Raw genomic sequence first — 22,214 nt, 5'->3', positions numbered from 1 at the left:
ACACCTTTCAAAAGTGATCAAATATCAAAGGCAGACTCAGAGTTGACACATGTTGAAGTTGCTGGGTTAAAATATTGACTGTAACGTGTGCACTTTATAAACAAAAGCCCCCAGCTGCAGACAGTCGAGGTAACAATATTGAGCGGATATTTCGCTGGAGCTTTAAGTCCACAAATGCTGATGCGGTGAGTTTTTTCAACAATTTTGTCTTTCACTGGAGGTGTCAGAACTGCTTTGGAGAAAGATAAATGAGTTATATTTTAATGCTTGCTTATGTGCAGTTTCTGTGCACTGTTTGAGAACAGATATCCACTCCATCTGACGAAGGAGCTGTGCTCCGAAAGCTTATGGTATTTGCTACCAAATAAACCTGTTGGACTTTAACCTGGTGTTGTGAGACTTCTTACTGTGCTTACCCCAGTCCAACGCCGGCATCTCCACATCAGTTTCGTTGGTGCAGGGGTCTGATTCGCGCTTAGGGAATTTCAGTTGATGAGCATGCAAGGGGTCCTGGGTTCAAATCGTGGACGAGCCCTTTCGTTGTCTCCAAGTCAGATGTTGTGATTTGATTTATGATTGTCACATGTATTAACATACAGTGAAAGTATTGTTTCTTGCGCGCAATACAGACAAGACATACGATTCATAGAGAAGGAAACGAGAGAGTGCAGAATGTACGATTATAGTCATAGCTAGAGTGTAGAGAAAGATCAACTTAATGCAAGGTAAGTCCATTCAAAAGTCTGACAGCAGCAGGGAAGAAGCTGTTTTTGAGTCGGTTGGTACGTGAACTCAGACTTTTGTATCTTTCTTCCGAAAGAAGAAGGTGGAAGAGAGAATGTCCGCGGTTTGTGGGGTCCTTAATTATGTTGATTGCTTTGCCGAGGCAGCAGGAAGCGTAGACAGACTCAATGGGTGAGAGGCTGGTTTGCGTGATGGATTGGACTACATTCACGACCTTTTCTAGTTCCTTGCGGCTGTGGGCAGAGCAGGAGCCATACCAAGCTATAATCCAACGAGAAAGAATGCTTTCTATGGCCCAACTGTAAAGGTTGGTGAGAGTAGTAGCTGACATGCCAAATTTCCTTCGTCTTCTGAGAAAGTAGAGGCGTTAATGGGCTTTCTTAACCATAGTGTCGGCGTGGGGGGACTAGGACAGGTTGTTGGTGATCTGGGCACCTACAAACTTGAAGCTCTCGACTCTTTCTCCCAAATACTAAATGAATACCTTGCCTCAGTATTCATCAAAAGAGAGGGACTTGATAGGTGAGGAGCCAAGGGTTGGATGAGTAGATATTCAGGGTCATCTCGATATCGAAAAGGAGGAGGTGTTGGGCGTCTTAAAAAAACATTAAAGTAGGTAAGCCCCCAGGGCTTAATGGGATCTATCGCAGAAAACTGAGGGAGGCAAGGGCGAATTTGCTGGGGCCTTGACAGTAATCTTTGTATCCTCACTGGCTACAGGTGAAGTTCCAGAGGACTGAAGGATAGTTCCAGAATGGCAGCAGCCCTTGTAAGAAGGGCAGCAGGGATAATCCAGGAAATTATTAGAAAATATTCTGAGGGACAGGGTTTATCACATTTGGAAACAAATGGACTTATTAGTGATAGACAGCGTGGTTTTGTGAAGGGGTGGTCATGCCTCACTAACGTCATTGCGATTTTCGAGGAACTGACTAAGATGGTAGAAGAGGGAAAGGCAGTGGATGTTATATACATGGACTTCAGTGAAGCCTTTGACAAGATAAGGAGGTTGAAGGGTGACCTGATCGAGGTTTACAATGTGATCCGTTCCCTGACGCTATTAGTTACAATATCAACTTAACGTTCGATATTTCTAAATTTCTGCAGATTTCACTGCTGCAGATGCGGTCTCACGAGCCGGTTACTGCGATGAATCCAGAGAATCCAGAGAACCCGTGCAGTGTAGAAGGAGGCCATTCGGCCTACCAAGTCAGCACCAACCACAATTTAAGGGGAATTCGTCATTTAAAGAAACTAGTTTAAAAGTAATTGATGAAAGTTTTTGAGTGGAACTTTTCTTAAAATAGTCAACTTTAAAAAAACAATCACCCAGGAAAACTTTCTTCATCGAAGCTTACTGTATTTGGCCAACATTTGTTTAAAGTTACTGAAAACACGTTTTGTTCATCGAAACTAACGTGGAGTTAATGAACTGTTGTTGAAAAGTGCCCATGTGTCAGCCAGGAGTCGAATCTGGACTCTTCTAATCCGTAGCTAGATGCGTTATTCATTGCGCCACTGGCCCACACACGTGCAAGATATAGCAATGTTTACATATTGGTCCGACCTTTCAAAATCGGGTGCAAACTTTCTCAAAACCTATTCGTTTAAGTGAGGAAAAGTTGCACAGATAGTATTTTCTTTACTCATTTACAGGCATCCCTAATTGCCCTTGAATTGAGTTAATCTGTCGTGTTAGAATTCGAACTCCGGTTCCCAAAACTTCATCGAATCATAGAAACTATACAGTGCAAAAGGAGGCCATTCGGCCCATGGAGTATGCACCGACCACAATCCACAATTCAGCTTGACGTTTGAAGGAGACTCGGTGACCATTAAGTTCAACTGCTGAGCAGTTGGTGCATATTACATTCAATTGTACCGCAAGGACCGAGAGAAAGCTCCCATTTTCTTGAACTACATTCTAATTATGGAGACATTTCCATTGCAGAGGACATGGGAGCCTGATTTTCTGCATCTATTGACCGGTCGAAAAACAATGGAAATTTCCCCATCCGTGAGCTGCGATTGTCTGGCCACGCGGTGTATTACTGCGGACTGACAGACTCAGAGACAGAAACCAGAGGGAGCCCCGCACCAAAACACTGCCTCAAAGTCACAGGGTGAACGGAGCAGAGAATGGTAATAACATTGAACTTCTTTAAATGCAGCATGATTCACTCTGTAGTGCCTCCATACATTTTCAGTTTTGCTGATATTCACTACAGGGGAGACGATGTCCTGGTGATATTATCGCTCGACGATTAATCCAAAAGCTCAGCTAGAGTGCGAAGACCCAATTCAGTAAAAATAAATCTACAATTTCTATAGGTATTTCAGGAATAAAAGAATGACTAGGGTAAGATTAGGGCCAGTCAAGGACAAGTAGTAGGAAGTTGTGCGTGGAGCCTGAAGAGATAGGAAAGGCGCTAACTTAATATTCTTCGTCAGTATTCACGCAGGAAAAAGACAGTGTTGTCAAGGAGAATACTGAGATACAGGCTATTGGACTAGACGGGATTGAGGTTCATAAGGAGGAGGTGTTAGGAATTCTGGAAAGTGTGAAAATAGATAAGTCCCCTGGGCCGGATGGGATTTATCCCAGGATTCTCTGGGAGGCTCGGGAGGAGATTGCAGAGTCTTTGGTTTTGATCTTTATGTCGTCATTGTCTACAGGAATAGTGCCAGAAGAATGGAGGATAGCAAACGTTGTCCGCTTGTACAAGAAGGGGAGTAGAGACAACCTTGGTAATTATAGACCAGTGAGCCTTACTTCTGTTGTGGGCAAAGTTTTGGAAAGGATTAGAAGAGATAGGATTTATAATCATCTAGAAAGGAATAATTTGATTAGAGATAGTCAACACGGTTTTCTGAAGGGTAGGTCGTGCCTCACAAACCTTATTGAGTTCTTTGAGAAGGTGACCAAAGAGGTGGATACGGGTAAAGCAGTTGATGTGGCGTATATGGATTTCAGTAAAGCGTTTGGTAAGGTTCCTCACGGTAAGCTATTGCAGAAGATATGGAGGCATGGGATTGAGGGTGATTTAGCGGTTAGGATCAGGAATTGGCTCGCTGTAAGAAGACAGAGGGTGGTGGTTGATAGGAAATGTTCACCTTGGAGTTCAGTTACTAGTGGTGTACCGCAAGGATTTGTTTTGGGGCCTCTGCTGTTTGTCATTTTTATTAATGACTTGGATGAAGGCTTGGAAGGATGGGTTAGTAAATTTGCGGATGACACTAAAGTCGGTGGAGTTGTGGACAGTGCGGAAAGTTGTTGCAGGTTACAGAGGGACATAGATAAGCTGCAGTGCTGGGCTGAGAGGTGGCAAATTGAGTTCAATGCGGAAAAGTGTGAGGTGATTCACTTTGGAAGGAGTAACAGGATTACAGAGTACTGGGCTAATGGTAAGATACTTGGTAGTGTGGATGAACAGAGAGATCTCGGTATCCATGTGCATAGATCCCTGAAAGTTGGCACCCAGGTTGATAGTGTTGTTAAGAAGGCGTACGGAGTGTTAGCTTTTATTGGTAGAGGGATTGAGTTTCGGAGCCAGGAGGTCATGTTGCAGCCGTATAAAACTCTGGTGCGGCCACACTTGGAGTATTGCATGCAGTTCTGGTCGCCGCATTATAGGAAGGATGTGGAAGCATTGGAAAGGGTGCAGAGGAGATTTACTCGGATGTTGCCTGGTATGGTGGAAAGGTCTTATGAGGAAAGGCTGAGGGACTTGAGGTTGTTTTCATTAGAGAGAAGACGGTTAAGAGGCATACAAGATGACCAGAGGATTAGATAGGGTGGATAGTGAGAGCCTTTTTCCTCGGATGGTGTTGGCTAGCACGCGGGGACATAGCTTTAAATTGAGGGGTGATAGATTTAGGACTGATGTCAGAGGTAGGTTCTTCACTCAGAGAGTAGTAAGGGCGTGGAGTGCCCTGCCTGCAGCAGTAGGGGACTCGCCAACATTAAGGGCATTTAAATGGTCATTGGATAAACATATGGATGATATTGGAATAGTGTAGGTTAGATGGGCTTTAGATTGGTTTCACTGGTCGGCGCAACATCGAGGACCAAAGGGCCTGTACTGCGCTGTAATGTTCTATCTTCTATGTACAATTAAGAATCTGGTTCACTAATGTAATTTCGGGAAGAAAAACTGCATTCCTTACCTGGTCTGGCCTACATGTGACACCAGAGCCACTGCAATGTGGTTGATTCTCAACTAGTGATGGACAATAAATGCTGGCCAACCAGTGGCACCCATGTCCCGCACACAGAACAAACTTTCACTGGATTCACGATTGAAACTGTCCTTATAATAAGGCTAATGGACGTTTAAAAAATAAAATGGCAGAGCTATTTAGCCTTCCTTAGCTTCCGGGTCACAGAAAATAAGAAAATTAACGGGCTTTGTGGAATGTCAATTGTTGAGTATGTTCAATCAATAGCTTTAAGGAGCAAAATCTCATCAAGGGCGATGCAGATAGCGCCAGAAAGTGGTGTTCAGGCTTATCAGTCCTGATCTGACTGAATGACGAAACAGAATCGAAGGGCAGAATGGCCTACTGCTGTTCCCATATTCCTACACCCCATTTTTCTACATTCTTCCCCAAGTCAATCGTTAAATCTGCAAGTTCTCTCTGTAAGGATAGTGATTGTCATCCAGCTCACGGTGCGTTTTTTTTACTGTCTGCTATCTCACCACCTTGGGTGTCACACAGCATTACTGGGGACAGAAGGGAGGGAGCTGAGAACATCCGGAAACAGGAAGCTGATTATTGAGGGCAAACATTAGACTTGATGAAATCAAACACCCAGCTCCCCTTCTACAGAGCGCACAGCGACAATGTGGCTGGTCGGTGTGTGGGTAATGTGGGGACCATTCCTAACAGTAATTATGTGAAAAATACATTGCACCGTTTCTCACATTTCCCAGCTTGGTTCCAGACCGTCTCTTTCATGATTCGCCCGTCTGAACATTTTCTGTTTTGTTATTTTCAGACCTGAGTCATGGAGATTCTGTCACCCAGTCGCTCTCATCAGATGTTAAGAGAGAAGGCGAGATCGTGACCTTGACCTGTGACTATCAAACCACAGAGAGCGACTATAGGCTGTACTGGTACCGACAACTTCCGGACACGCAGCCCGTCTTTATTCTGCGGAAAGATCCTGATGGTTATGAAGATAACGCAGATGTTTTTAAAAGTCGGTTCTATGTGGATCTACAGGCCTCGAACAAATTCATGAGTTTAAATATATTGGACCTGAGCCAGACTGATGCTGCCGTTTATTACTGCGCGTTCAGACGCACAGTGATAGAAAGAAGGTCCACTTTCGTGCAAAAACCTGCTTACACTGGAGGAATGAGCCCGAGACGATTGAGGATTGCCTAATGGCAAGATGTTAACTGAGCTGTCAGCTTCTCAAACACACACACACAGAGGAAACCAAGTTAACCTCAGATGAAACCACCACCTAACTGTTTCCAGCAGCAGTGGAGAAAACAACTGCAGAATCCAATCTGTCAGGCAGATCCAGCACAGAACCGTACTCGACTCATTCTTCCAAAAGACAATCATGCCACTTTGTGGTCTTGCTCCACCAGTCGGTGGTGCGCTGGAAGCCAGTGAATGGAAATACATCAAGCTGCGATACAATTAATGTCATGGTAATGGGAATATACCCATTGTTTGCGACCGCAGTTTGGAATTAAAGACTTATTTTTAAATTGTGGAGCGTTCGCAGAACATTGCAGGCGTTGAACCCAACCTCATTGCACTCAACAGCAAATTTCAAAGCTATCTGTGCAGAAAACAACTCGCATTCAGTTTCACAGGAGTCCTACAATCTATAGGTTACATCACAATAAGAATAATACAAATCAGGAAAGATTTGGCATTCACATAATCCCTCCTAGAAAGAGGACAGGGCTCCCCTTGTTCATGCTTTTTACCAGACCAGAGACCAGCCTCCGTGTTCAAAGTATCATCCTCCGCCATTGCTGCCAATTCCAGCATGAAGCCACTCCTCAACACATCTTCACCTCACCACTCACACCCAACAGCATTTCACAAGGAAGGTTCTCTCTGGGACAGCCTGGTCCACGCCTCCATCCCACCCAACATCCCATCCCCTGCCCACAGCATCTTCCCATGCAATGGTGGAAGGTGCAACACCTGTCCCTTTACCTGCTCCCTGCTCACCATCCCAAGTCCTGAACACCCCTTTCAGGTGAAGTAGCGATTCACATGCATCTCCTTCAGTCTAGTCTATTGCATTCGCTCCTCCCCATGAAGTCTACTCTCCTACATTGGAGAGACCAAACACAAACTGGGTGATCGCTTTGCTGAACACCTTCAGTCCGTCTGCAAGCAGGACCCAGAACTTCCAGTTCTTGTCACTTCAACACCCCACCCTGCTCTCCTGTCCACATGTCCGTCCTTGGCCTTTTGCAATGTTTGAATGAACCCCAACGCAAACTGGAGGAACAGTGCCTCATCTTCCAATTGGACACTTTACAGCCTTCTGGAATAAACATTGAGTTCAACAACTTCAGAGCATGAACTCTCCCCGCCACCTTTATCCCCTTTCCATTTATTTTATTTCATTCTGTTTCTTCTCTTCATCTCATTTACCCATTTTTATCATACTTCTTTCTCATTTCCATTTCTTCATTCCTGCTCTCCTTCTTGCCTCTCCCCCCACCCCCCACCACCGCCCCCCGCCCCCCCCCTCCTCCCCGCCCCCCCCCCCCCCCCCCGCCCCCCCCCCCCCCCCCCCCCCGCCCCCACTCCTCTTTCAGGGCAACTGCCTTAACCACCTTTACCTCTGCTCTGCTATTCTGATCGCTTAATGGACATTTTTAGCATCTCTCTCAGCCATCTTTATCCTCATTTGCATTCCCTTTGTCCAATTACAGCACCCCCCTTCCACCCTTCCACCCATAATTTAAATCTTTTCTGCTTTTCTTTGCTCTTAGCTCTGATGAAGGGTCATCCAGACTTGAATCGTTGGCTGGTTACTCAATATTTGTTTCGTTATTCGATATTAAATATTAATACATGTATTTAATACATACGTCTTCATTCTGAATTGAATATCTCGGGAATATGAAACATTGAATTGCAAACATGACTGACCAATAAAAGAAATTGAGTCACTGGGTAATACACATCCCATGGTGCTTATTTGAGACAGTCAGCTTTTAAACAAAATCAGATATCTTTAAAGGGAAGAGATTTAAGAATGATCTGTCAGTTATACTTGATCCCTCTTTATTCTGCGTGTGAAATATTCTGGTGCTTAAATCCCGTTCATCTATAGGAAAGTCCAGCAGATCTACACTGAGTCTCGATTTCTTCATCTGCCTGAGTGCTTTTTCCTATTTCTTTATTATGAAGAACAATTTCAAAAAGATGCTTCTGGACAATGTCTGCCATTTCCTCTAGTTCATTTACAGTTTCACTTGTGTCTGTCTTTATGAGCACACAATACTATTTGACATGTTTCAGATGGTGATTAACTATGTTAGTCTGCATTTATAAAACCATTAAATTCTCTTGTGGTTTGAACAAGTTGCTGATATGCGCACGGTGTCCAAATACACACATTTATTTCCTCATTGCGTCTTAAACTACAGCATTTCTGATTTTGCTGAGAGCATTTGTGGCCGAGTTTAGAGCAAAGATAATATGGCTGCAACATCGAGATTCGGAAGAGGTGCAGCAAAAACTGAAACCATGCAAAACTACTCTCACAATGAATGAGTAAATTAATGTTTCTGCCCGGTTTCGAACCGGGGACCTTTCGCGTGTTAGGCGAACGTGATAACCACTACACTACAGGAACAACTGACAACATAGCGCCACCAATTGGCCTGACCGCAATGTTCACCCCCACTGTGTTGCTGCAGGTTCTAATGGTTACACTGAGAGCCCATGTCAATTAATACAAGACAAAAAACATTTCTTTCAACTTGATTTCTCAACTTATCTTCAACTTCAACATTTAAAAGTGGTCGTCCAGCAAACATCTAAGGAGCAATGATTTCTGCTCAATCATTAATGCATCATTCTCATCTTCCTTCGAATAATTTTAACCAGCTCCACCCAGTGCTTGTTTGCTTTTCAACGTTTAATATTAATATATTTTTATTAATTACATATCACCTCATTTTGAACTGAATATCTCTGAAATATACAACATTGAATTGCAAGCATGACTGACCAACAAAAGAAATCGAGTCACTGGGTAATACACATCCCATGGTGCTTATTTGAGACAGTCAGCTTTTAAACAAAATCAGATATCTTTAAAGGGAAGAGATTTAAGAATTATCTGTTAGTTATACTTGATCCCTCTTTACTCTGCGAGTGAAACATTCTGGCGCCTAAATCTCGTTCATCTGCAGGAAGTCCAGCAGATCCACACTGATTCTCGATTTCCTCATCTGTCTGAGAGGCTTTCCCTAATTCTTTACTCTGAACAACGATGTTAAAAAGATGGTGTGCAATGTGCGCTATTTCCTCTAGTTCAGTTACAGTTTCACGTATGCCTGTCTTTATACTGTTAGGAGTCTAACAACATCAGGTTAAAGTCCAACAGGTTTATTTGGTAGCAAACGCCACTAGCTACCAAATAAACCTGTTGGACTTTAACCTGGTGTTGTTAAATTCCTTACTGTGTTGACCCCAGCCCAACGCCGGCATCTCCACATCATTTATACTTTTAGATATGTTTCAGATGGTGATTAACTTTGTTCGTCTGCATCAATAAAGCCATTAAATTCTGTTGTGGACTGAACGAGTTGCTGATATGAACACGGTGTCAAAAAGGGACCTCTATTTCCTTTCATTGCGTCATAAAAATACAAGATTTCAGATTTTGTTGTAAGATTTTGAGGCCGAGGTCAGAGCAAAGATAATATGGCGTTAATATTGAGTTGCGGATAATGTTCAGTAACAAATTTAAATCATGTAAACTTCCCTCATCCTTAAAGAACAAATACTAATAACATTCCGGCATGGCTTTGAACTGGGGAGCTTTCGTGTGTGAGGTGAATGCAATCACCACTTGCAAGCACCCAATGGGAGTCTCTTGAAATGTTGCAACACTCATTGTGAATGCTGTAGACATATTGATCCAAGAATGATTGAAAATGGTTGACAATGGCAGGCAACAATAAGAGGCCCTTTGACCCACAATGCCTATGCCAATTATTTGATTACGAGCTACCCAACTGATGTATCGGTGTGGGCTTGGTGGGCCGAAGGGCCTGTTCCTGTGCTGCACTGTTCTTTGTTCTCATTTCAGTTTCCTCCTCTCATTCCATGAAGCTGATTTTTCTCCCTTTCAAGTCATTGTTCAATCCCCATTTGAAGAAGGAGTTTCTGTGGAATCCGTGTCCATACAGTTTGCTTTAAGTAACAACGTTTCCTTGATCCAATGGCATGAAGTATTGGATATAGCTTCCCAATTTAGCTTTCAATGTAGACATATATTTATTTATGCAATTGATTTCATATTGAATTTACAAAACGAGTTTAATCGGATGAAGCATCTCCTCATTATTTCTGAATTATATATAATATAACTAAGTAACTCCACAACTTTCCACAGAATGTGGAATATAACAGAAGAGAATGAATCACCTGCACCCAAAGCAGTCTCCTTGTGTTGTCCTCCTGTGTCCCGAACATTTAATCCGATAACATTGAGAATGGGTGGGAAATCTGTCTTGCATACACTGATCTCACACGGGGTGGCACAGTGGCACATAGCTGCCTCACCACGCCAGGGACCCGGGTTCGATGCCTGGCTTGGGTCTGTGTGCAGTTTGTATGTTCTTCCTGTGTCTGCGTGGGTTTCCTCTGTGTGCTCTGGTTTTCTCCCACAGTCCAAAAGATGCACTGGTTCGGTGCATTACCATGCTAAAGTTCTCCCGGAGTGTGGCGACCAGTGGATTTTTACAGTAACTTAATTGCAGTATGAATGTAATCCCACTTGTGACACTAATAAACAAACTTTAAACATGACACGGACACATCCAGAATATGGTTGACTGTAAAAAAATAAAAATAAATAAGCATTGTTGCTTATTCTCCAATAGTCGTCAATTGCTTATAGTCATCAATTAGTGATCACCGTTGGTAAGAAATAGATTTCTGGCTGTTCCTGTTGTTAAAATGGACAGTTCCATCGCGATGAATATCTAACGGGATATTGCCGCACTGACACGACCCCAGGGAATTCGAGTTCAGGAAGTTTACTCTGGAACTAGTACGTTTTTGGCATTGTCAATGGGCGCACTTCTCTTTAGTGTGTCTATGGCTGTGTTAATCTGATTGTTTATCTTCCTCAGTGACTGTGTGTCTATGTTTGAGTCGATCGGTTTGAGAATCGATCACTGTGTTTACTTGTCCCTGTGTCTATACTTTGTTGATTCTGTGCGGTATACGACGCTTCCAGTGAACACGGAGGTGGGGTTATTCATGTATTATCATGGTTAACAGCTGAGACTAATATATATCACAAATCTACAGAATAATTCTGTATTTATAGCGAGGGACGTTGATGTCAGTGCCTGGGCATATATCTATATGGTTATATATCCTTACATGTGTTAGCCTTTGCACGTGGCCGTGTATGTATCTGCTCTCCCCGTGTCTGCTGGGTTTCCTCAGGTGCTCCGGTTTCCTCCCACAATCCAAAGATGTGCAGGTTCGGTTGATTAGCCATGCTAAATTGACCCAAGTGTCAGGGGGATTAGCGGGGTAAATATATGGGGTTACGGGAATAGGGCCTGGGTGGCGTTGTGGCCAGTACATACTCGCTGGGCCGAATGGCATTCTTCTGTACTGTACGGATTCTATGATTTTAATATCTCGAAATGTGTCAGTCTTTGCAGGTGGCCGTGTGTGTGTCTGTTTCCAATATGCGGCAGTGCTGTCCACGGGAGGGCGCTCTCTGATCACTTATGCAAGGTCACCATTCCTTCGAGAGGAAGCGCCTGTTTGAAGATGTAAAAATGGGCGGAGACAGGGAGTCACGTTCGACCTCATACCATTCCACTGACTGTTTCAACTTCTCCAATTGCAGTTCTGGTACAGTCAGTGATCACTGTCTCTGTTTCTGAAGCTCTAACTGGAATCATGGGGGTGAAATTCTGTCTGACTCTGGTTATTGTCCTGATCACAGCTCGGTCATTTTGAACCTTTGGGTGAAATCCGGCAATCACCAGATTAGTTCCCCATTTCCATCTCGAGGCAATTATTCCGTTGTTGTTCCTCCTAATCCGCTTTGTGTCCGCTGTTTATTTTCAGAGATAGAGTCATAGAGTCACAGAGTAACAGAGGTTTACAGCATAGAAACAGGCCCTTCGGCCCAACTTGTTCATGACGCCCTTTTTGTTTAAACCACTAAACTAATCCCAATTGCCCGCATTTGGCCCATATCCCTCTATACCCATCTTACCCATATAACTGTCAAAATGCTTTTTAAAAAACAACATTGTACCCACCACTGCTACTGCCTCTGGCAGCTTGTTCCAGATGCTCACCACCTGCTGTGCGAAGAAAATGCCCCTCTGGAACTTTTGTATCTCTCCCCTCTCATTGAACATATGCCCTCTGGTTTTAGACTTCCCTATCTTTGGGAAAATATATTGACTATCCAGCTGATCTGTGCCCCTCATTATTTTATAGACCTCTATAAGATCGCCCCTCAGCCTCCTACGCTCCAGAGAAAAAAGTCCCAGTCTATCCAGCCTCTCCTTATAACTCAGTCCATCAAATCCCGGTAGCATCCTAGTAAATCTTTTCTGCACTCTTTCCAGTTTAATAATATCCTTTCTACAATGGGGTGACCAGAACTGTACACAGTATTCCAAGTGTGGCCTCACCAATGTCTTGTCCAACTTCAACAAGACATCCCAACTCCTGTATTCAATGTTCTGACCAATGAAACCAAGCATGCCGATGCCTTTTTCACCACTCTGTCCACCTGTGACTCCACTTTCAAGGAGCTCTGAACATGTACCCTTAGATCTCTTTGTTCTGTAACTCTCCCCAACGTCCTCCCATTAACTGTGTAAGTCCTGCCCTGGTTCAATCCACCAAAATGCATCACCTCGCATTTGTCTAACTTAAACTCCATCTGCCATTCGTCAGCTCACTGGCCCAATTGATCAAGATCCCGTTGCAATCGGAGATAACTTTCTTCGCTGTGCACTATGCCACCAATCTTGGTGTAATCTGCAAACCATGCTACCTATATTATCATCCAAATCATTAATATACATGACAAATAACAGTGGACCCAGCACTGATCCCTGAGGCATACCGCTGGTCACAGGCCTCCAGTTTTAAAGACAACCCTCTACAACCACACTCTGGCTTCTGTCCAGAAGCCACTTTTGTATCAATTTAAATATCTCACCCTGGATCCCATGAGATTTAACCCTATGCAACAACCAACCATGCGGTACCTTGTCAAAGGCCTTGCTAAAGTCCATGAAGACAACACCAACTGCACTGCCCTCATCCACCATCTTGGTTACCCCTTCAAAAAACTCAATCAAATTTGTGAGACATGATTTTCCACTCACAAAGCCATGCTGACTGTCCCTAATCAGTCCTTGCATCTCTTAATGCCTGTAGGTCCTGTCTCTCAAAATACTTTCCAACAACTTACCCACCACAGATGTGAGGCTCACCAGGCTTTTCCCTGAAGCCCTTTTTAAACAAAGGCACAACATTTGCCACTCTCCAATCTTCAGGCACCTCACCCGTGACTATCGATGATTCAAATATCTCGGCTAGGGGACCCACAATTTCCTCCCGAGCCTCCCACAATGTCCTGGGACACACTTCATCAAGTCCCGGGGATTTATCTATCTTGATGCCCTTTAAGACTTCCAGCATCTCTTTCTCTGTAATATGTACACTCCTCAAGACATCACTATTTATCTCCCCAAGTTCACTAACATCCATGCTTTTCTCAACACTAAATACTGATGAGAAATATTCATTTAGGATCTCACCCATCCCTGTGGATCGGCACGTAGATGACCATGCTGATCATTAAGAAGCCCTACTCTCTCCATTGCCTTTTATGTATTTGTAGAAGCTCTTTGGATTCTCCTTTGCCTTATCTACCAAAACAATCTCGTGTCCCCTTTTTGCCCTCCTGATTTCTCTCTTAACTCTACTCCTACACCCCCTATACTCTTCAAGGGATTCACTTGATCCCAGTGCCTATGCATGTCATGTGCCCCTTTCTTCTTCTTGACCAGGGCCTCAATATCCCGAGTCATCCCAGGGTTCCCTCCGTCTACCAGCCTTGCTCTTCACTCTAAGAGGACTGTGCTTACCCTGAACCCTGATTAACACACTTTTGAAAGCTTGCCACTTACCAGACGTCCCTTTGCCTTCCCACAGACTCCTCCAATTAACTTTTGAAAGTTCCTGCCTGATACCATCAAAATTCGTCTTGCCCCAATTTAGAATTTTAACTTTTGGGCCATGACATGAGTAACAGAGACTCAGTGCCCCAGTTAGAACCAGTTGTTGAAGCAGCAGAGGGTGAAGATTCAGCAATATGATGCAGTTACTCTGCATCGAGTTCAGCTACACAGCATGACCTGTTCTGGTATCGCCAGTATCCACACCGAGCTCCTCAGTATCTGCTCAGAGCCGCTAGTTGTGGGTTTACCGATACGGCTCCCGGCTTTGAACACTTCAGTGGGAATCTCAACCTGAAACAAACCACTTTTCACTTGTCCATGAAAGATTTGAAGATGACAGACAGCGCCGTGTATTACTGTGCACCGAGACCCACAGTGAATGAGGCTCCCGCGGGCCTCATACAAAAACTGGCACAGGTCGATAATCAATGGTTCATTGTCAGGACAACACATGGGGTTAAACATCAGAGAAATTTTACCCATAGTGAACGTGACAATATAGCCCCATCTGAGTGTTTTCCCTCATTGAGGTCAATAATTGTCACTGTTGGTAAATTTGAGATATTTTTACTCATATTACTATCAGATCAAGTCCAATCATTCCCCGATCCCATTCACACAAACCCGCAGGTCTTTCAGGAGAACAAGGTCATCAATCTGTATTTTAAATGCTCCAGATCAGTTAACTGTGTGACAGACCACATCTTTCAAAAGTGATTAAATATCAAAGGCAGACTCAGAGATGTCACATGTTGAAGTTGCTGGGTTAATAATATTGACTGACTGAAATCTCTGTTTTCCCAGTCGAACCGCATCTCAATTCTGAGTTGGGTGATTACTTTTTCCCTGTGTATTTAAAACGGTATCTATCAATTATCCTCTTGCACTGGGCACTCAGTACTTGTGCATTAGACAGACGTCAAACTATCTGCATCATTTTTCAGCTTAATTCGGGGAAAGATCAACCTAAAGACCTACCCTCCAAACCAGGCAGCATCCTGGTAAATCTCCTTTGCACTCTTTCCAGTGCTTCCACATCCTTCTTATAGTGAGGTGACCAGAACGGCACACAATATTCCAAATGTGGTCTCACCAAGGTCCTGTACAGTTGCAGCATAACCTCACGGCTCTTAAACTCAAACCCCCTGTTAATAAACGCTAACACACTATAGGCCTTCTTCACGGCTCTATCCACTTGAGTGGCAACCTTTAGAGATCTGTGGATATGAACCCCAAGATCTCTCTGTTCCTCGACATTCCTCAGAACCCTACCTTTGACCCTGTAATCCGCATTCAAATTTGTCCTACCAAATGAATCACCTCGCACTTATCAGGGTTAAACTCCATCTGCCATTTTTTCGGCCCACCTCTGCATCCTATCAATGTCTCTTTGCAGCCCACAACAGCCCTCCTACTCATCCACTACTCCACCAATCTTGGTGTCATCCGCAAATTTACTGATCCACCCTTCAGCCCCCTCCTCCAAGTCATTTATAAAAATCACAAATAGTAGAAGACCCAGCACTGATCCTTCTGGTACACTGCTGGTAACTGGTCTCCAGTCTGAAAATTTTCCATCCACCACCACCCTCTGTCTTCTATGAGATAGCCAGTTACTTATCCAATCGGCAAAATTTCCCTCTATCCCACATCTCCTTACTTTCTTCATGAGCCGACCATGGGGGACCTTATCAAACGCCTTACTAAAATCCATGTATATGACATCAACTGCTCTACCTTCATCTACACACTTAGTTACCTCCTCAAAAAATTCAATCAAATTTGTGAGGCAAGACTTACCCTTCCCGTGTTGACTATCCCGGATTGAGCTGCATCTTTCTAAATGGTCGTAAATCCTATCCCTCAGGACCTTTTCCATTAACTTACCAACCACCGAAGTAAGACTAACTGGCCTATAATTACCAAGATCATTCCTATTTCCTTTCTTGAACAGAGGAACAACATTCGCCACTCTCTAGTCCTCTGGCACTATCCCTGTGGACAGCGAGGACCCAAAGATCAAAGCCAAAGGCTCTGCAATCTCATCCCTTGCCTCCCAAAGAATCCTAGGATATATCTCATCTAGCCCAGGGGACTTATCAACCTTCAGGTTTTTTCAAAATTGCTAATACATATTCCCTCAGAACATCTGCCTCCTCCAGCCTATCAGCCTGTATCACACTCTCATCCTCAAAAAGGCCCCTCTCCTTGATGAACACTGAAGAAAAGTATTCATTCATCGCCTCTCCTATCTGTTCTGACTCCATGCACAAGTTCCTACTACTGTCCTTGACCGGCCCTAACCTCACCCTTTTATTCCTCACATAAGAGTAAAAAGCCTTGGGGTTTTCCTTGATCCGACCCGCCAAGGACTTCCCATGCACCCTCCAACTCTCCTAAGCCCTTTTTTCAGCTCATTCCTTGCTAACTTGTAACCCTCAATGGACCCAACTGAACCTTGTTTTCTCATCCTAACATACACTTCCTTCTTCCTCTTGACAAGGCATTCAACCTCTTTTGTGAACCATGGTTCCCTCACTCGGCCATTTCCTCTCTGCCTGGCAGGGACATACCTATCAAGGACACGCAGAATTTGTTCCTTGAACAAGCTCCACTTTTCATTTGAGCCTTTCCCTGACAGTTTCTGTTCCCATCTCATGCTCCCTAATCGCATCATAATTACCCCTCCCCCAATTGTAAACCTTGCCCTGCCGTATGGCCCTATCCCTCTCCATTGCAATAACGAAAGACACCGAATTGTGGTCGCTATCTCCAAAGTGCTCTCCCACAACCAAAGCTAAACACTTGGCCCGGTTCATTTCCCAGACCCAAATCCAATGTGGCCCCACGTCTTGTCGGCCTATCCACATATTGTGTCAGGAAACTCTCTTGCACACACTGTACAAAAACTGCCCCATCTGAACTATTCAACCTAAAAAGTTCCAATCAGTATTTGGAAAGTTAAAGTCACCCATGACAACTACCCTGTGACCTCCGCACCTAGCCATAATCTGTTTTGCATGATCACAAAGCCCCGAATGCCCAGATACTAATTTCATTGGACACATACATAATATATGTAATCTATAACCATTCTGATTGGATTGTGTCCAGCTGGATAAGAATTGATGATATTCTGTGTTGGGTGGAGTTACACATGGTCAGCCCCTGTGGCTTCTTCCCCCTGGCGTAACTCAATAAACTGTTTGTTGATTGAATCAGGCTTGAGTATTGAATGATTCTTCTGAGTTCATTTCCCCCAACACACTGGGTACATTACCGCTGGAGACCAGGTATTGCCAAAATCTTCAGACAATACAAAGACTCATGAAAGCCAGTGTCCCAGTTTAAAGACTTATCTTTTATTTGATTGAAGGGAGAAATTATTGGACGGTGTTAATCCCTCTCGAGAAGAGAAGCATCCTGATCTCTCCAATAACAGACATACAATGCTTAGGATGGCTCAATAATACATTCTTCATATCAATTCTCCTGCCTTTCATCAGGTGTAAACCAATCATTTTCAACACGTCATATACTTCAGCCAATTGCATTTTACCCTCTGACTTGGCCCACAATTACTTCACTTTACATATGATGAGGGTTTTTCTCAGAGGCGAAGTATTGAGCTGAACTCGGCTAATACAATGATTTGCAAAAGACAGTATACGGGTTAAAGACATTATTTATTGACCAACACACGCTGGGAGAAAGGCAGCTGGGCAGTCCAACTCCTTTCTAAAGTTACAATACATTGGCCGCGTAGTTATACTATTTTGAAAGTTCGTTTCACCCACCCACTCTGTCATCCTAACTGGATGCTCCAATCATGTTCGTGCACAATATTTACCTTGGCCAATAACATCCTATCTTCTGGAAGAATGGGAATTCATTGGTCTGTAGAATCTGAAAGTTCCTGCCCACTGTTACTAGCAAACTTTCACTTACGTAGGTCCATAGGGTTCAAAGGTTGCTTTCTAACTGACTCTCAGCAACTTCTATTACATAGCTTAGAGGGTTCAAAAGTTCCTTTCCACTGTCTGCTGAGCCATCCCTTATCAGTAAAAAATGAATAATTCTATTCATTCTAGTGTCTGGGAAGCGTTTACTTTTATAACTCATGCTGATAAAAACTGTGCTCTGTGGCTTCACTGTTCTGACAGAATGTGGCCTGTCTCACTCAGCTTTTATCCCATTATGCTTTCGGGCAGTCTGCAGTTTGGCCAAGGTGTACATTTTAGTCCAAAAAGTACATATTTAAATTCTCTACCAGTGGTTATATGTATCTCTATGCAGACAGTACCTTTGTATAATATAAATAAGGCACGTTGTCGTCCTTATTCTATGTTAGTCTAAGTCAGTCCACCCTGTTTCAATAGCTTTTATTAGTTTTTAATCTCAAGGTATTCTGAACCCCTCTGACAAAATAACTTTAAAAAACTTAAAGTTTATAATTAATCTCAAGTAAGCTTACATTAACACTGCAATGAAGTTACTGTAAAAAATCCCCTCTCTAACAACAAAAGAAACTTGATTTTAAACTTCATCTATTAATTTTTTTGTTATATTCCTCAACCTATTTTAATTTGATCAGTTTTTGTTAGGGATGGGTAATTTCTATTCTTTATAAACTGGTTCACTCATTTTGTTAATTCTACACGGGCTCGGAGAATCAGAACCCAGACTTTATCATCCATATCCTTTTTCTCCTTTTGTCACCACTTTCTCTCTGTTTTGCAGGAGGATCGTGGGGATTCCAATCAGACCGAATCATTTATTATAAAAGTAAAACAAAAACAGAAAATGCTGGAAAATCCCAGCAGATCTGACAGCATCTGTAGGGAGAGAATAGAGCCAAGTTTCAAGTCTGGATGACCCTTTATCAGAGCTCCTATGAAGTGTCATCTCGACTCAAAATGTTGGCTCTATTCTCAAATCATTTTATCGATAAGTTTCTTGTTCTTAGTTTCCAAAAGACAGGTAAGAAATCTGTCTGGTGCCCACTCGAGCTCTGAATTTTTCACTGGCCATGCTTGGGTAAGATTATAACCATTAGAATCCACTCTTAGAGATCCACTTTTCAGTCCAGTGCTACTTGGAGTGTACCGTCACCTCACCGACTACCGGGTCACAAGACCTTCACAGTTCTTATCACAAATTTATGATAAAATAATTTAATGCCTGAGAACGCTTCTTAATCTACTACCTACCACCGTTTGTTGATTGGTCAGACCCCCTTTTTACAGATTTGGATATCTCAGCCACTGAATATCAGCTGGTTATTCATAGATTCATAGAATCCTACAGTGCAGAGGAGGCCATTTGGCCCATCGAGTCTGCACCGATCACAATCACACCCAGGCCCTATCCCCCATGCATTTACCCTAGCTAGTCCCCCTGACACTAAGGGGCAATTTAGCATGGCCAATCCACCTAACCCACACATCTTTGGACTTTGGGAGGAGACAGGGACACGGGGAGAATGTGCAGACTCCACACAGACAGTGACCCGAGCCAGGAATCGAACCCGGGTCCCTGGCGCTGTGAGGCAGCAGTGCTAACCACTGTGCCACCATGCCGCCCAAACCTATGGAATAAGTTTCATTCTAACTCGTTCTGTGTAAATATTCTCACAAGGTCCTCTGTCGGGGCCCTGCTAAGCAGCTTTAATGGTTCGTGATTGCAGAAACTGAGCAGTCACAGGAATGTGGTCAAGATAGTCCAGTCCCATAATGCCTCACATTCAATCTGCTGTCCTTCAATTATAACAGAATATGTGGCTGTATGTAGCTGCCTCGGCCATGGTCAACCCCAACACTGCCTTCCTGAACTGCTACAATGCCTGAGGTGTAGGTACACCCACAGTGCTGTTAGGGAGGGATTTCCAGCTACACATTCCTGACAAGATTCTGACAGGTTTAGATAAAGTGGACAAAGAAAATCCGTTCCCATTGGCTGATGGGACAAGGACGAGGAGGTCACAGATTTATGGTTTTGGGTCAGAGATGTAGGGGGGGATGTGAGGAAGAATATTTTGATGCAGTGAATGGTGATGACCTGGAACTCGCTGCCTACGAGGGTGGAGGAAATGGAGACAATAAACAATTACAAAGGAAATTGGATGGTCATTTGGGGAGGTTTCAAACAGAAATGCTGACTAAATATCTCTGAACTTCCTCACACCCGGTCACTCTGTGATCCTTGTGAAATTTGAAACCAGGTATTTGCAACAAGACTCAAAGAGCATCAGCCCACTGGAGGCAATGTCGTGAGACCGGCCAGTCCAGCAGAAAGAAACCCTCCGACCCTCCCCATTGACTAACTGTGAGAATGAATAAAATGCAGTCCTGGATGTAATTGAGAGCAGAAACAATAACAGCAGAATCCAACCCCTGGAATCACTCGTGAACTTGTTGGTGTCTCAGCAGCTGGGCTGAAACTCTGAAACCCTTTCCACACTGAGAGCAGGTGAACGGCCTCTCCCCAGTGTGAACTCGCTGGTGTGTGCACAGGTTGGATAAGTCAGTGAATCCCTTCCCACACTGAGAGCAGGTGAACGGTTTCTCCCCAGTGTGAATACGCTCGTGTGTCCGCAGATTGGATAACTGAGTGAATTCCTTCCCACACTGAGAGCAGGTGAACGGCCTCTCCCCAGTGTGAACTCGCTCATGTCTCCGCAGGCTGGATGAATCACTGAATCCCTTCCCACACTGAGAGCAGGTGAATGGTCTCTCCCCAGTGTGAACTCGCAGGTGTGTCCGCAGACTCGATAACTGAGTGACTCCCTTCCCACACTGAGAGCAAGTGAATGGTTTCTCCCCAGTGTGAACTCGCTGGTGTGTCTGCAGGTTGGATGATTGAGTGAATCCCTCCCCATACTGAGGGCAGGTGAATGGCCTCTCCCCAGTGTGAACTCGCTGGTGTGTCTGCAGGCTGGATAAATGAGTGAATTCCTTCTCACACTGAGAGCAGGTGAATGGCCTTTCCCCAGTGCAAACTCGCTGGTGTTTGCGCAGGTTGGATAACTGACTGAATCCCTTCCCACACTGAGAGCAAGTGAACGGTCTCTCCCCAGTGTGAACTCGTTGGTGTGTCTGCAAGTTGGATAATTGACTGAATCCTTTCCCACACTGAGAGCAAGTGAACGGCCTCTCCCCAGTGTGAACTCGCTGGTGTGTCTGCAGGCTGGATAACTGACTGAATCCCTTCCCACAGAGAGCAGGTGAACGGCCTCTCCCCAGTGTGAACTCGCTGGTGTGTCCGCAGGTGGGATATTTCACTGAATCCCTTCCCACACTGAGAACAGGCGAATGGCCTCGCTCCAGTGTGACTGCGCCGATGAACTTCCAGCTCTGATGGGGATCTGTATCTCTTCCCACAGTCCCCACATTTCCATGGTTTCTCCATGGTGCATGTGTCCTTGCCTCTCTCTTTGGTGGACAATCAGTTGAAGCCTCGTTAACACACACACAACACGAGTGCAGTCTCTCCCCGCTGTTAATGGTGTGATCTTTATTCAGGCTGTGTAACTGGTTAAAGCTCTTTAACACCCTCACCCGAGCGTGGCAGCGTGTTGGTCCTTTTCCAGTCACACTGACATTTGAAATCCTTTCAAATCGACAGACCGGACAATCATTTGTCCTTCTGGATTCAAAGGCCGATGATATTCAGCTCCCAAGGAATATGACTCTGTCAGATCTGATGTGACGTTTGAGATTTCGGTCTGTGATTCCTCTTTTAATATCCTGTAAAATGAGTTTACAAAAGTCATCAGTGTCAGTACAGGACAGAAATTCAGAACAGACAATTCTCGTTTCTATGGAACATTCTTTCTCTCTCATTCCCCAAAAGCTGTGAATCTCCATCCCACACACTCTCCCTCCATTCTCACTCTGCTGTATCTAATATTCACCCTCCCAATTCTCCTGAAGGTGCTGATTGAGGCTGATTGACAGATCCATGCTCACTGCAGTCTCCTGATTCTTTTGTCCTCTCCAGATTCTCTCTCCT

The 22,214-nt window shown here is 44.1% G+C and overlaps 1 protein-coding gene and 1 non-coding gene across 2 annotated transcripts in view; both read right to left on the bottom strand.

The window, feature by feature from the left end:
- LOC144485255 (uncharacterized) overlaps positions 1 to 21,715 on the bottom strand; it is a 182,814-nt gene extending 161,099 nt beyond the window's left edge. The window contains 3 exon segments of the mRNA XM_078203471.1: positions 6,786 to 6,792; positions 20,607 to 21,422; positions 21,424 to 21,715. Of these exon segments, the coding sequence (XP_078059597.1) occupies positions 6,786 to 6,792; positions 20,607 to 21,422; positions 21,424 to 21,611 (1,011 nt within the window). The 5' untranslated portion in view covers positions 21,612 to 21,715.
- On the bottom strand, positions 8,518 to 8,590 carry trnav-aac (transfer RNA valine (anticodon AAC)). The gene has a single exon. It is a non-coding gene; the product is annotated as a tRNA-Val (tRNA).
- Positions 21,716 to 22,214: the final 499 nt, after the last annotated feature.

The sequence above is a fragment of the Mustelus asterias genome, unplaced genomic scaffold (genome assembly GCF_964213995.1).
Source record: "Mustelus asterias unplaced genomic scaffold, sMusAst1.hap1.1 HAP1_SCAFFOLD_178, whole genome shotgun sequence".
NCBI lineage: Eukaryota > Metazoa > Chordata > Chondrichthyes > Carcharhiniformes > Triakidae > Mustelus > Mustelus asterias.
Note: the sequence above shows the minus strand (reverse complement) of the source record. Positions and strands in the feature narration are given on the sequence as shown.